This window comes from Cyanistes caeruleus, unplaced genomic scaffold (genome assembly GCF_971803275.1).
Source record: "Cyanistes caeruleus unplaced genomic scaffold, bCyaCae1.hap1.1 HAP1_SCAFFOLD_110, whole genome shotgun sequence".
Taxonomy (NCBI): domain Eukaryota; kingdom Metazoa; phylum Chordata; class Aves; order Passeriformes; family Paridae; genus Cyanistes; species Cyanistes caeruleus.
Window position 1 is genome coordinate 446,789 of NW_028255911.1, and position 12,224 is coordinate 459,012.

The following is a 12,224-nucleotide window of genomic DNA, read 5'->3' on the forward strand; positions in this document are numbered from 1 at the left end:
TCCCCAGATCTCTGCCTGAGAGCCCCTTGATTTCAAGATTATCATAATTCGGAGGGAGGGGGTCTACATTTTTCATTCCAAGGGAGGCTCCTGCCCTCCCTAGCAGACACCTGTCTCTCAACACTGAGACATTTCCATTAGTAAATTTTACAAAGTTTTCAATAAAATTCTTATTGATAAATTTGCCTCCATTTCATTTCTAACAAGCTGTTCCTAAAGATCCCGTCAGGCTGTCTTAGACACTTTGGGCAAGGGATTCCTTCCAAGCTGGGCCACTTGGGGGGGGATGGGGGCGGCCCCAGGGCGGAGGGCAGGGTGTGCAAGGGCCCTTTGTGACACGCTGCAGCACGGTCACCGTGGGATGGTGGCAACGGGAGCAGATGTCAAAGGGCCCTTTGTGACACGTGCTGACATAGGAGCTGGCGGTGACAGGGCCACGCCACAGTGCTCGGTGCACGCGACGGGTCAGGACGCGCCAGAGCGGTGCTGTGAGGAGCCCCCGCACAGCGCACTCCTTTGTGTCGGACCTGGAGCTTTTCTGAAGCACTATTACTACAGGTGACCTCGAGGCCAGACCACAGGTCTTGCTGACCTGTGGCCTTGCTGAGCCTTCCTTCTTAAGGTTCTCTTGAGGGCAGACCGTGGGACTTGGTGACCCGGAGCTTTTCCGACGTGTCGCCCATCCCTGCAGTCTCTGCCCTTGAGACCAGACCACAATCCCTGTCGAGGAGCCTCCTGTCCTTGTGGCAGGGGCCCTCAACACCCAAGTGCAGGACTCGCTGTCTTGCAATCTTGCCAGGACTTGAGTCTTGCAGGTGCCTTCCAGGCACGACTGCAGGACTTGCTGACTCTGAGTTTTTCCGAGCCATCTCTCCTGCAAGCAGCCATAAATCCAGTCACTGCCATGGAGCAGCGACCCCCAAGAGTGCCCAAGTTGGCCTGGCTTGAGGAGCAGGAAGAAGAAGGCTCTGGAGCTGTCCTGGCACAGGAGTCTGAAGAGGTGCAGGAGTTCCAGGCACCACAGGAGGGTGAGTTGCAGATCTCAGCCTTAGGGCTAGTGCCTGTTGCCAGCTTGGCCCCATCCCATTACATGCCATGCCATCCCCTGGTGCTGTTCCTATGGAAAGGATTGGAGAGTCTGGAAGATTTGGAGCAGCGACCCCCAAGAGTGCCCAAACTGGCCTGGGTGGAGGAGGAGGAAGAGGAGGTCGAGGAAGAAGGTCCTGGAGCTGCCCCAGCACCAGAGACCGAAGAGGTGCAGCAGTTGCAGCCGCTGGAGGAGGGTGAGTGGCAGAGCTGGGCCACAGGGCTGGTGCCTGCGGCCATCTTGGCCCCATCCCATCCCATTGCATCCCATCTCATCCCATCCCACACTGTCCTGTGGACACACACCCATGGACAGCACAAAAAAGGGGCTGGGGCTGCCCCCGCAGCAGTGGCCGTGCTGCATCCCCTGGGGCATCCCGGGACTGTCCCTGCCTGGGGAACGCAGGGCTGGGCTGTGCTCTCCGGCCTCTCCCGCAGCCCCTCAGCTCTGGCTGCTCTTTGCCAGATGCAGCCATGGACGGCACACAAGAGCAGGACACCGCCCGTGGCCGCTTCCGCAGAGCAGCGCAGGTACCTGCAGCCATCCCCACCTGCGCTGGGCCTGCTGGCACTGCTCAGCCCAGCACCGCACTTGGAGCACTCCATGCAACTTCCCTGCCTTCCTGCCCTTCTCCTACAGTTTCTTTACCAATACATCAAGAGAATTGGCAAGGAAGACACCAGACCTATGGACACTGAGGTCAAGACATCCTCAGAGGTCTTGGTAGAACAGAGCACCGCTGCCCAGCTGGATCTGCTTGTAGAGACGGCTCTTTTCAATCCAGAGCAAGTAAGCAGCCTGTGGCCAGCCTTTGATCCTCCAGCAATTGCTTGGCTTTCCCAAGCCACGCCTGCTGCTCACTTGAAGCTTTTGAGGCCATGGCAGCGGGCTGGAAGAGAAGCACTTGTCTGGGGAAGAAGCTGGGCACATTGCTGACTCCCTCTGCTGGCATTCCAAGTCTCCCTGTGCCTTCTCCAGGTGCCCGGCGTGGTGAGGTACATCCACCAGTGGCTCATGGCCAATGAGGCTGCTGAGCACAGGATGGACTGGGCCCTGATGCAAGTGGCCGAGGCAGAGCCCGATGATGTGGCCATCACTCTCCTGCGGGTGGCCCCAACGTGTGACAGGTATGGGGCCCAGCTGCCCCGAGGCCTCAGGGCTCCCCAGCCCATCACCCTGTACAGCCCGGCCCAGGGCTGTGAGCAACACAGACTTCCAGGGCCCTCTGGCTGCTCCCTTTGCCAGCCCTGCTACAAAGTCAGCCCCCGAGCCCGCTGCCGTGCTGCCAGCCTGCCCCTCAGGGGCCTGTCCCCACAGGGCTGGGCTGCCTGGCTGCTGCTGCCGCTCAGGGGCAGTGGGCACAGGCAGAGCTGGCGGCCAGCTCAGCTCCCCGCTGCTGCCCAGCCCACGGTGCTGTGTCTGACCCCGCAGAGCTGCTATGGCCATGTGGACGACCATCTTGCTCTCGCCCTGGATTTCAGAGGAAGTGACACCGCTCCTCATCAATGTGGTGGGGAGCTGGCCGCAGAAAAACCTGGGCACCTCTGATGGGGACAAGACGGCTGTCTTTTCCCTGACTGTGAGTTTCTGGAGCTGGCCTTTGCTCACCGCAAGGCCGGCCGCCTCTCCAGCAGCTCTGTTGCCTCCTTCCCCCACTGCATCTCCCTGCTTCAGGCACTGGCCACAAACCTGGCCTAGGGGCAGCTTCAGGGCCACCAGGCCCGCTGCTCCCCCTGCGTCTGCCCCGGCCTCTCCCTGCCACGCTCAGGCCCTGCCACACGGACGCCCCGGCACTGAGCGCTGTCTCGGGCTGCTTTGTCCTCTGCAGGCAACTCTGGTGATGTGGAAGATCCTCCAGGGGCCCTGTTGCCCACAGATCCTCACAGTCTATTTCCCCCGCCTCTTTGTGCATCTCCTCTTCCAAACGTACTTCAGTACTTTGTATATGACAGAGGACGTCCATACCTTCTGGAAGGAATGCCAGGAGCAACACGGCCTCTCCACCAGCCCCAACAGGTGCTCCATGCCACTCCTCCTGTCCCTGCCACTTCCCCAGCCTCGGAGCCAGCGCTCCCAGCGTCACCTGGGCTTTGCTGTGCGCACAGGTTTGCAGTGCAGACCCTGAAGGCCCTGCTCTGCAGTCTCCACTTGGAGCATGTGGTGGTGGCAATGGAACGCAAGCGTGGCTGGGACACGCTGCTCTGTGCTGACACCCACCACTATGCCGTGGGTCTGCTGGCCAGGTGAGCCCCCCATCTCCCCACTGCCTCTGACGTTTGTGCCCCCTGCCCGGGATGCCCCCCACAGTCCCCGTGGCCATGGGCCTGAGGACCTCGTCACCGAGGGATGGCCAAGGAGACTGCAAAAGGCTGTGAGAGGAGGGTGCCCAGGAGCAGCCACATCTGAAGGGCCCAAATACCCTCACAGGGTGCTGGGGCAATAGGACAACTGTGTCAGTCAGTCCTGGGAGAGGTTTTTTGCACCCTTGCTGAGACTCTTTCTGCCATTTTCTGCCTTCCAGGGTAATGCGCCGTGCATCCGCCCACTTGTGCAAAAGCATCTTAAGCTACCTGCTTGAGGTGCTCAGCAAACCGTTGCCACACTGGGATGTCTCTGCCATGGCATTCCTTGTGGAGGTGAGCCTGATGGCCAGCACTACCTCGCTCAGCTCCCTGCCAGCCCTGTCCCCTGGCATAGCCACAGCTGCCTGGGACGGCACCCGCGCCCTGTGCTGCTGCCTGAACCCAGCCCTGCGCACTTCCAGGCTCCTGCCGGCCAGCTCCCCTCTCACTGCCCTGTGCCTTTCAGCTCCTAGATTGCCTGGACTTGAGTGACTGTGGTGACAGCCTAATGGAGATCTTGTATAAGTACCTGTGGTACAACTCCACAGAGATGCATCACCAGGTGCTCAGGGCTCTCCTCCTGCTAAAGGACCGTCCCTCCATGGTGAGAAGGGGGCAGCAGCTGAAGCCGTGTGGGCAGCATGAGGCTGGGCAATGCTGTCACTTGGCCTTGGCTGGCCTTTGCCTTGGGCGCTGAGGCAGCTCCTCGCAGCTCTCCTGTCTCCTGCTTCAGCTGCCCGAGTGCTTTGGGACAGCCCTTTGGCCTCTGGGCCCTGCGGCAGCTGCCCGGGCTTTCACACCCTTGTGTTCTGCACAGGCCGAAAGAATTCAGAGCCTGACAGGAAGACTAGTGCACCTCCTGTGGGACTTGGACAGTGACGTGGCCAGGATGAGCATTGCTCTCCTGAGCTATATTTTCCTGGATGAAGAAACCCCAATATCCTGGCGCAGGGCCCTGCAGCTGGCTGAGCCGCTCCTGAAACTCCTGGACAATGTAAGGCTCTGTGCCCCAGCCACGGCCACTGCCTGCTGCCCGGACACTTTGTGCCCTGTGCATTTGCAGGCCTGCGCCAATGTGGGCCACAAGAAGCCAATGATGAGGTCATTTTTCCTTCCTTCCTTTCATACAGCCTGATAGCCAGGTGCAGCTGCTCTCCATGTCTCTCCTTCGAAGAATGATGTCGTCGGCAGAAGAAGAAGGAAGAAAGCCCCTGAAGGAACGAGTGTACCAGAGCCTGCTCCCACTCTTTTTCCACTGCCAAGATGAGAATCGGCATGTGGCAGAGGTGAGGACTCCTGGGCTGCTGCTGCGCCTTGGCAGGGGGCTCAGCTGCCTCCTGCCCTGACGCAGGCTTGCAGGCTGCAGCCTCCTCCAGCCCTTGCCACTGGGACACTCCTGTGCCCTGCCTTGTGGGGCCATTTGCGGCTCTCTGCTGCTCCCCAGGCCTCTCGGACAACGCTCCTTCGCGCGGCTGGCTTTCTGAAGAGGCCAGACCTGGAAAAAGCTGTGAGGAAGGAGAAGCTGTGGAAGTTTGCCAAGCTCGTGGTAAGGGCGGGCTGCAAGTGCCAGCCAAAGGCTAGAGAAGCCCCCTGGCCCCGGTGCTCAGTGTGTGGGGCTGGCAGCTGTGCCCCTGCCCACTGCTGCAGCCGGGGGCCGCACGGCTTCTCAGGGCTGGCCGGGCACGGGAGGCCGGGACTGGCCGCAGGCAGCAGCGCCCGGCCGAGGGGCAGAGCCCGCGCCAACCCTTCCCTCCTGCCGCTCTCTCCAGCTGGCAGACCACAGGATCCCCTTGGCCCAGCACCTGCGCCGGGCCCTGCAGTACCTGCAGGACCCACAGGAGACCCTGCGAGCGGCGGCCATCAGGGTCATCGGTGAGTCCCGAGCCCGGGCTCCCTCCCCGCCCCGCCGCAGCTCGGCCCCAGCCCCGGCTGCTGCCCCGGCAGCGGCACCCGGGCCCGGCGCCCTGGAGCCCCGGCTGCCCTCGGGGCTGCTGCTGCCGGCCTCTGGCAGCCGTGCCCTTGGGATGGGTTAGGATGCGGTAAGGGCCCGGGCTGAGCCCTGCCGGGGCAGGAGGCCGTGTGGCCACAGGGCTGGCAGCGCCGCTGGCAGGGAGCTGTGCTGCTGGGACCCTGACAGGCTCTGTGTTCTCAGGGATGGCCGGGGGGCAGCTGAGGGGGCAGCACGCAGAGCTCCAGGTGTTGTGCAGAGGTGAGCCAGGGCAGCGGGCTGACAGCAGTGGCTGTCGGGGGCAGCTGCAAGCCCTGGCCAGGCTGTGGAGGGCTCTGCTCCCTGTGCCGATGAGGGACGGCGTGGGCAGAGCACAGCGAGATTTCAGGGCCACGTGGGGCATTTGTGGCCAGCAGCTTCGGGCTGACCCCCTTGGTCCCTGCTCCCTCCTGGCCAAGGCAAGAGCCGGCTGGCATGGCCCTGGCAGGGGGCTCTCGATGGGCCCCCACAGCTCTGGGGTCTGACCGTGGCTCTGTTTGTCTCTCTTGCAGCCCTCGAACGCCTGACGGAGGACAGAAGCGGTGCCGTGTCAGATCTGGCACTTGAAACGCTGTATGTCCTCCGGGCCATCCAGAGTGCCCGTTACTCCATTCTCCAGAGGATGCAAGACCAAATCCTCAGGGCATGGAGGACACGGCCTCGTCTGTCAGGCCTGGGCTGGCTGCGCTGCTGGAGGTGTACTCAGAGCTGACCTGAGAGGCTCTGTCTTCTGGGGCCACATGGGCCAGCCAGGATTTTTTTTTTCATAAGGGTTGTTCTTTTCCTTTTTTCTCTTCTTTTTACTATGTAAATAATGTAGGATATGTTAGGGCTGAGAGGCTCTGTCTTCTGGGGCCACATGGGCCATCTGTTAGTTTTTGTTTGATAGAGATTGTTCTTTGTTTCGTTTCCATCTAGTATGTAAATAATATAGGATATGTTATAAACCACAAGAGTCCCAAGACCTTTCCTTTGCTGCCCAGGGTGTGCGGGGCATAGGGGAAGAGAGGGAAAAGGGTTCTTGTGTTCAGCAACCTGCCAGGGCATGCAGTGGTGCAGGGGAAATGGCCAGAAGCCCCTTGGCCTTTGGTGGTTGTGCTGAAGCCACAAGCCCTGTGGCAGGCAGGAAGCGCCATCTGTGTCCTGCTGCCCATGTGTTGCTGCCGTGATGGCTGAGGAGCTGCTGGAGCTCCTGTGGGGCTGCGGCGCTGCTGCCGGGCCAGGCTGGGGGAGCCCCTGAGGGCACGGGGTGCTGGGAGGCCGTGAAGGGATGAGGGGCTGCGGAGGCCCAGACGGGACAAGGCAGTGGGAAGGCACGAGGGGGATGTGTGAGGGAGTGGGTGGCAGGAGGTTCCAAGGGGACAGAAGGCCCTGGAGGAGCCGGGGTGGTGGGAAGCCCTGAGGAATCGGATGTCAGAGGCCATAAGCAGCCCCCGGGCAGCCGCCTGGTCCCTGACACCCGGCTGCTCCGGTGCTGTCCCAAAATGTCCCCCAGGCCTGCAGCAGAAGGCCTGGAGGCTGGGACACCACCCCAGCGGGAGGGTGGGGACAGCCCGAGGTGCCCAGGCTGGGCTAGCTGGGGACATGGAGGGCAGGGGGTGCTGCCAGGCCACGGCCACTGGGTGCCTTCAGGAAGGGGCAGTGGGCAGAGGCAGGGCTGACGGCCAGCCCGGGCCCTCGCGGCTGCCCAGGCCACGCTGCTGTGACCGAGGCCCCCCTGACACAGAGCTCGGGGCCCACAGAGCTGCTGCCACCATGGGGAGGGTGGCGATGTCTCCTCCAGCAGGGCTGCCCAGTGGCTGCTGCCCAAGCGGCTCTGGAGCCCACAGAAACAGCAGCAGAGTGTGCCCAGGAACAGCAGCAGCCCCAACGTCAGCACCTGCGCACTGAGGCGTCCGCAGCAGCCGGGTGCCAAACAGGGGGAGGCTTTGGGCACAATTGCCTTTGCTTTGGCAAAAGGCTTTAGCAGAGTTGGCCACAATGGCTTTCTCTTCACTTGCAGCCTCACAGCAACGCTTGGCAGCTTCAGCTGCAGCCTGTGCCTGTGACTGACTTGGATGGCCGTGCTTGAGGGCGAGCTCGCCTTCCACACTCAGGTGTCCCAAGGCAGCGGCATTGGCACCATCCTGAGTGAGAGAGAGAGAGAGAGAGAGAGAGAGAGAGAGAGTCTGATGGGGCAGCTGCCCTCCCTGTCATCTGTCCAGGCACCTTAAAGACACATGAAACCAAATCCTGGACTTGCTTGGAACAAAGGAAGAAGCAGCATGTGCTGAAAAAAACCAGGGACTTACACGGCTCAGTTTTGCTCTCCACTTGGGCAATCCCAGAATCCCTGAGCACTTGGTGTTGCAAAGTATCATCAACATCATCCAGCCTCCAACCACCCTGCCATGGGCACAGGTGGTGTGCAGGCACAGGTTTCACTAGAATTGGGAGAACACTTTTCCATGTTGACCTTTTCCTCTCCTGGATTTCAAGCAGAGATGAAAACATCATCTGGTGAATGACAGGTGAATAGTGTAGCTCACAGAACTAGGAGTAGGAGTCTCCAGTGGCCCATGGTGTGTCCATTCAACCATTGTTAGATTGTCCAGTTGGAGCTCAGCGCGGTGCAGCCCGGGCACAGGCACCACGCTGGTCCATTTCAGCATCCCAAAGTCGTGGTGGCTCCCTGTGCACCCATTGTCTCCTGAATCCATTCTTGAATTCCCAGTTACTGCTGTGCTGGACATGAGAACACAGGAGCAGCTTGTTTGCCTCATTCTTGCCTTTTGCTGCTCCTGCCTAAAGGAATCAGCAGGACTATATGCTGATGGAATGGGATCGCCGAACAGCAGGGACTTTGTCTGTAGAGTCTAAAACTAAAACCTTGTCTGACTGTTCAGACACTCTAAAATCCAGGGTGAGAATGACAGCTTTGGTATGGAAGAATCCTAGAAATCATGACTTGTGATTTTTCTAGTCAAGGATTTGAATGCCAGTGTGGAAACTACCAAAATATTCAAACTTGTTTTCATTGGCAACCCTTTTGAAATGGCATCAGCACACCTCCAGGGGACAGGGTATGACAGTGGGGACAGTACTTGGCAGCTCATGGCTTCAGATGTGGGAGGTAAATATTTTCCCTAGGTACACATTGAAGTTGAAGTTTTCCCAGGGTTTGGATTGACTGGTCATTGCAGGTAACTTTAATCAATGCAAAAGGATGTAAAAGCAGAGTTTCTGGAGAATGTGCACTAGGGAGGGAATAGGGAGAAAATCTTGAACACAGCCAGCAGGCTCTGGAAAAATTGATAAAAATTAAAATTAAAAATAGATGTAGCACTGTGACTGTTCAGACAGGACTCTTTGTGTCTGGAGGTGATCGTAAAACATTTTAAAATCTTAGGAAATTCGGGAACTCAGAAAGAAAGTTAGGCTTGGCAAGCCCTGGGAAAAGTAGGCCCTGGAAATGTTAGGCCTTGTGCTTGCTAAAGATCATGTGAAACTGCACCTGTGTAATCAATATATGATAAATGATAGAATTGTTAGATGTGATTAGATATAATTATTGTTTAAAGAACATGAGGAACAATGTTAGGGGGCTGAGGTGGGATCACGAGAAATCCATGCTTGGGTAAAAACAATGCATACAATAGAACAATGTAAGTTTAATAATTAATATGTAAGTTATATAATGATAGAGTACCAAACATGTTCAGCTCAAAAGCAAGATGGGTCAGATTTGGGTCTGTGTACCCCTGACACCCAGAGCTCTTCACTAAAGCACCTTCATATAATCATTGTGTGATGATGTGTGTTCCTGAACTCTAACATTTTGGTGACCCAGATGGGACCTTGTGAGTGCTGCTGAGCGAGCTCGCGACCCGATCCTGCTCCAGCCGGCACCGAGGGATTCTCGGGGAGCCCATCAGCCGCGACCGTCTGCGCTGCTCACAGCGTCTCCAGGAGAAGAGGTAAGGTGCTTTCACTTTGGTTTGGGTGCCTGCCAATAAGACGCAGCAAAAGCTGCGCTTGGTTGGGCTAAAGGAATTCCTGTTGGGATTGCCTGGGCGCCGTCCGTCAGACGACTGCGAAAGCGTTGCAGGTTCGGCATTTGTGGTGTATTGTAGTTGTGACATGGAGAAGCTTAAAGGGGTTTTGGGCAGCAATGCTCTCATAGCAGGAACTTCTCCTTTGGGGTGCTTATTAGCACATTGGAAACAAGGTCACTTTGGGGAAGAATTACATAAGGCTGAATTGATTTTGGTGAGATCTCCCCACGGAAAAAGACCCCTGTGACACTGTCTCATCTGTTGGTAGCTATAACCTCTCTCTTTCTTTACTTTGTTTTCTTTCTCCTCTCTCTCTCTCTCACTCCCTCTCCTCTATCACATAACCCTTGTTATCACTAAAATAAATGTACATTATTGCTGTTGTGATTTCAACTGAAATCCCTTGTGTCCTTTTTGCCCTCTGAGATCAAAGAAACTTCTCGCGACTCCCACTGGCGTTAGCGAATCGTGACATTTAAACTGGAGTCACGGACAGGATTTCTGACAGACAGAAGGGGCTGCAGGTTTGTTGTGCAGTCTGTATTAGGGGAAAGATGTTTTGCTCCAGCCGCACCCAGCCCGACACTCCCAAGAGAGTGAGCGGTGTCTAGAAAGCAAGGGGGGCAACTCAAATTTCCCACAAACTGCACCGCCGAGGTGAAAAGCACCCCACACTCACTTGAGGGCTCTGTCTGCAGAATTTCACAAAAGATCTCTTAGTGCAAAAGGGTGGGAATGTTTTTGTTGTTGTTGTGTGTGTGAATTTTGAGTGCTTGGTGTAGCAAAGAGACAATCAGAATTTTAAACTGAAAGAGTGCCTCCTGAGCAGATTTGGTCTTTTTACCCACACAGGGAAGCAAAAAGCAGTGTGGGTGTGGGTGTGGGTGTGGGTGTGGGTGTGGGTGTGTTTATAATTGAAGTTTATACCTCCCTATAGTGGTTTTCCCTTTGTAAAAATGACTGAAAAGGGCAGTGCTGAAGTTAAAGCTGCATTTTATGCTCTGTTAGCAAAACACAATGCCAGACCTTCTGTGGGAGGGGAAAAGCAGGCGCTTAGTTAGTGGTTTAATTTGGAAAATGTGATTGATAGAGTGTGTTCTTTACAAGATGAAAGAAAATTTAAATTGGTCAAAAATCAAACTCTACTCTGCTCAGTTTTGGGAGCTTGTTTTACAGCAGCTCCAAAAACTGGCTTTAAGCAAAGAATTGAGGAAAGAAGAGGGGGAAACCTCTGTCCTGAATCAAATTTACCCTCCAAAAGAGCTAATTCATTCCAGTAGAAATGATGGACCTGTAAAAATGGCAGAAGAAAAATCAGAGAAAGCAAAGGTGTTAGATGCATTGGTTCTCTTAAGGAAAACCCAGACAAGAGAAAAGGAATCTCTCACTGCCAGTATTGGTGGTCACTGGAGATAAAGAAGGGGTCCCCAGCAAGGTAATAGATGGCTTCTCACTTCAAAGTTGAGTGAAGTTGTTTCTAATTGGCACTGTCCCAAGTTCATTGTATGGAATGCCCCATTGGATAACCCAGCACAGCTCCACAGGCTCTGGGCTGTGAGCCAAAGCCGTCTCCTTCTCAGCTTCTGGGAGTGGAGCCCAAAGAGCCTCAGAATCAGGGAAACTGGGAACTCTGCTTCTCCTGGGTGAGCAGAGAGGCAGAGGTTGCTTTTATTTCAAATGCGCACGAGAAATAACAAAACTGGAGACATACTGATTACAGCAATAGTGTGTAGAGAATATTTGAACAGAAGGTGGGCATGATATTTTAGTAAAGGCCTGTCTGCACAAACCAGCCTTTGGTATAAGTTGTGATATTAAAGGCTCATGTCCTTGAAACTTTCCTGAAGCAGAGAGAATGAAGCAAAACAATATCCTTGTGTATAAGAGAAAAAATGTAAACCTGTGTGGATTAACCAAGAGTAACTTGCTTAGCCCAGGGACCCTGTAAAACCCTATAAAAGTGTGCTAAAGATAGAAATAAACGATGTTCTCCATACTTCTGTGAAGACTAGGCTGAATAGTCTGAGCGGTTTCTCAATAATAGTGGGTCCTATACATCCACTTTTTACTTTTGTAGTTAACACTGGAGCCCAAATTTCTGTGTTGACCAATAAAGACTAGTGCAGGATTTGAGAGTAATAAATTGAATAACTAAAGATATTTACCCAGTGGTAGCTAATCCTTGCACATTGTTAACATCTATAAAAGAGAAATAGAAATGGTTTACTGTACTTGATTTAAAAGATGCCTTTTTCTGCACACCCCTTGAGAAAGAAAGTAGGAAACTGTTTGTCTTTGAGTGGGAAAATCCAGAAATCAGAAGGAAAACTCAGCTCACTTGGACACGACTTCCACAAGGATACAAGAACAGTCCAACCCTATTTGGAAGCCAGCTGGGGAAGGAGCTGGAGATTTGGACCGAGAACGGGCAAGTACCGAGAAAACAATACCTGCTGTTACAGTATGTTGAGGATATACTGATAGCTACAGAAGAGAGAACAACCTGCATAAAGGTAACAATTGAAATTTGAAATCAGCTGGGAATGGGAGGATATAAGGAGTCTAAAGAAAAGGCACAAATTGCCTGGCAGACTGTGATTTCCCTGGGATGTGAAATCTCACCAGGGCAATGTAAGCTGGGTACTAATTGTATTCAAGCTATTTGTGCTATTGCAGAACCCCAGAACGTGCATGAGCTGCGAGTCTTCCTTGGGATGACAGGGTGGTGCTGCCTGTGGATCATGGACTATGGACTGATTGCAAAAGCCCTGGAC

The 12,224-nt window shown here is 55.2% G+C and overlaps 1 protein-coding gene across 4 annotated transcripts; it reads left to right on the forward strand.

Annotated features, from left to right (window-relative positions):
* The first annotated feature begins 397 nt into the window (after window positions 1-397).
* On the forward strand, window positions 398-6,366 carry LOC147646209 (maestro heat-like repeat-containing protein family member 7). 4 transcript variants are annotated; one of them, XM_086873776.1, is made up of 16 exons: window positions 398-1,028; window positions 1,128-1,283; window positions 1,553-1,617; window positions 1,727-1,876; window positions 2,066-2,214; window positions 2,519-2,666; window positions 2,916-3,103; window positions 3,193-3,330; window positions 3,609-3,723; window positions 3,896-4,033; window positions 4,247-4,423; window positions 4,560-4,715; window positions 4,874-4,975; window positions 5,199-5,301; window positions 5,582-5,753; window positions 5,929-6,366. In XM_086873776.1, exons 1-16 carry the CDS (start codon window positions 905-907, stop codon window positions 5,981-5,983), a joined length of 2,136 nt encoding a protein of 711 aa, XP_086729902.1. In that variant the 5' UTR covers window positions 398-904; the 3' UTR covers window positions 5,984-6,366. The 4 variants fall into 4 exon arrangements, with proteins under 4 accessions (XP_086729902.1, XP_086729901.1, XP_086729900.1 ...); XM_086873775.1 differs by having other exon boundaries at window positions 5,582-5,638; XM_086873777.1 differs by having other exon boundaries at window positions 442-1,028; window positions 1,559-1,617.
* The last annotated feature ends 5,858 nt before the right edge of the window (window positions 6,367-12,224 follow it).

Bases quoted from the DNA above. Each gene is read 5' to 3' on its own strand.
- LOC147646209 (XM_086873774.1), top strand. From the start codon at position 905: ATGGAGCAGCGACCCCCAAGAGTGCCCAAGTTGGCCTGGCTTGAGGAG. The intron at 4,424-4,559 runs GTAAGGCTCTGT...CCTTTCATACAG, and splicing joins TCCTGAAACTCCTGGACAAT to CCTGATAGCCAGGTGCAGCT. The intron at 4,716-4,873 runs GTGAGGACTCCT...GCTGCTCCCCAG, and splicing joins AGAATCGGCATGTGGCAGAG to GCCTCTCGGACAACGCTCCT.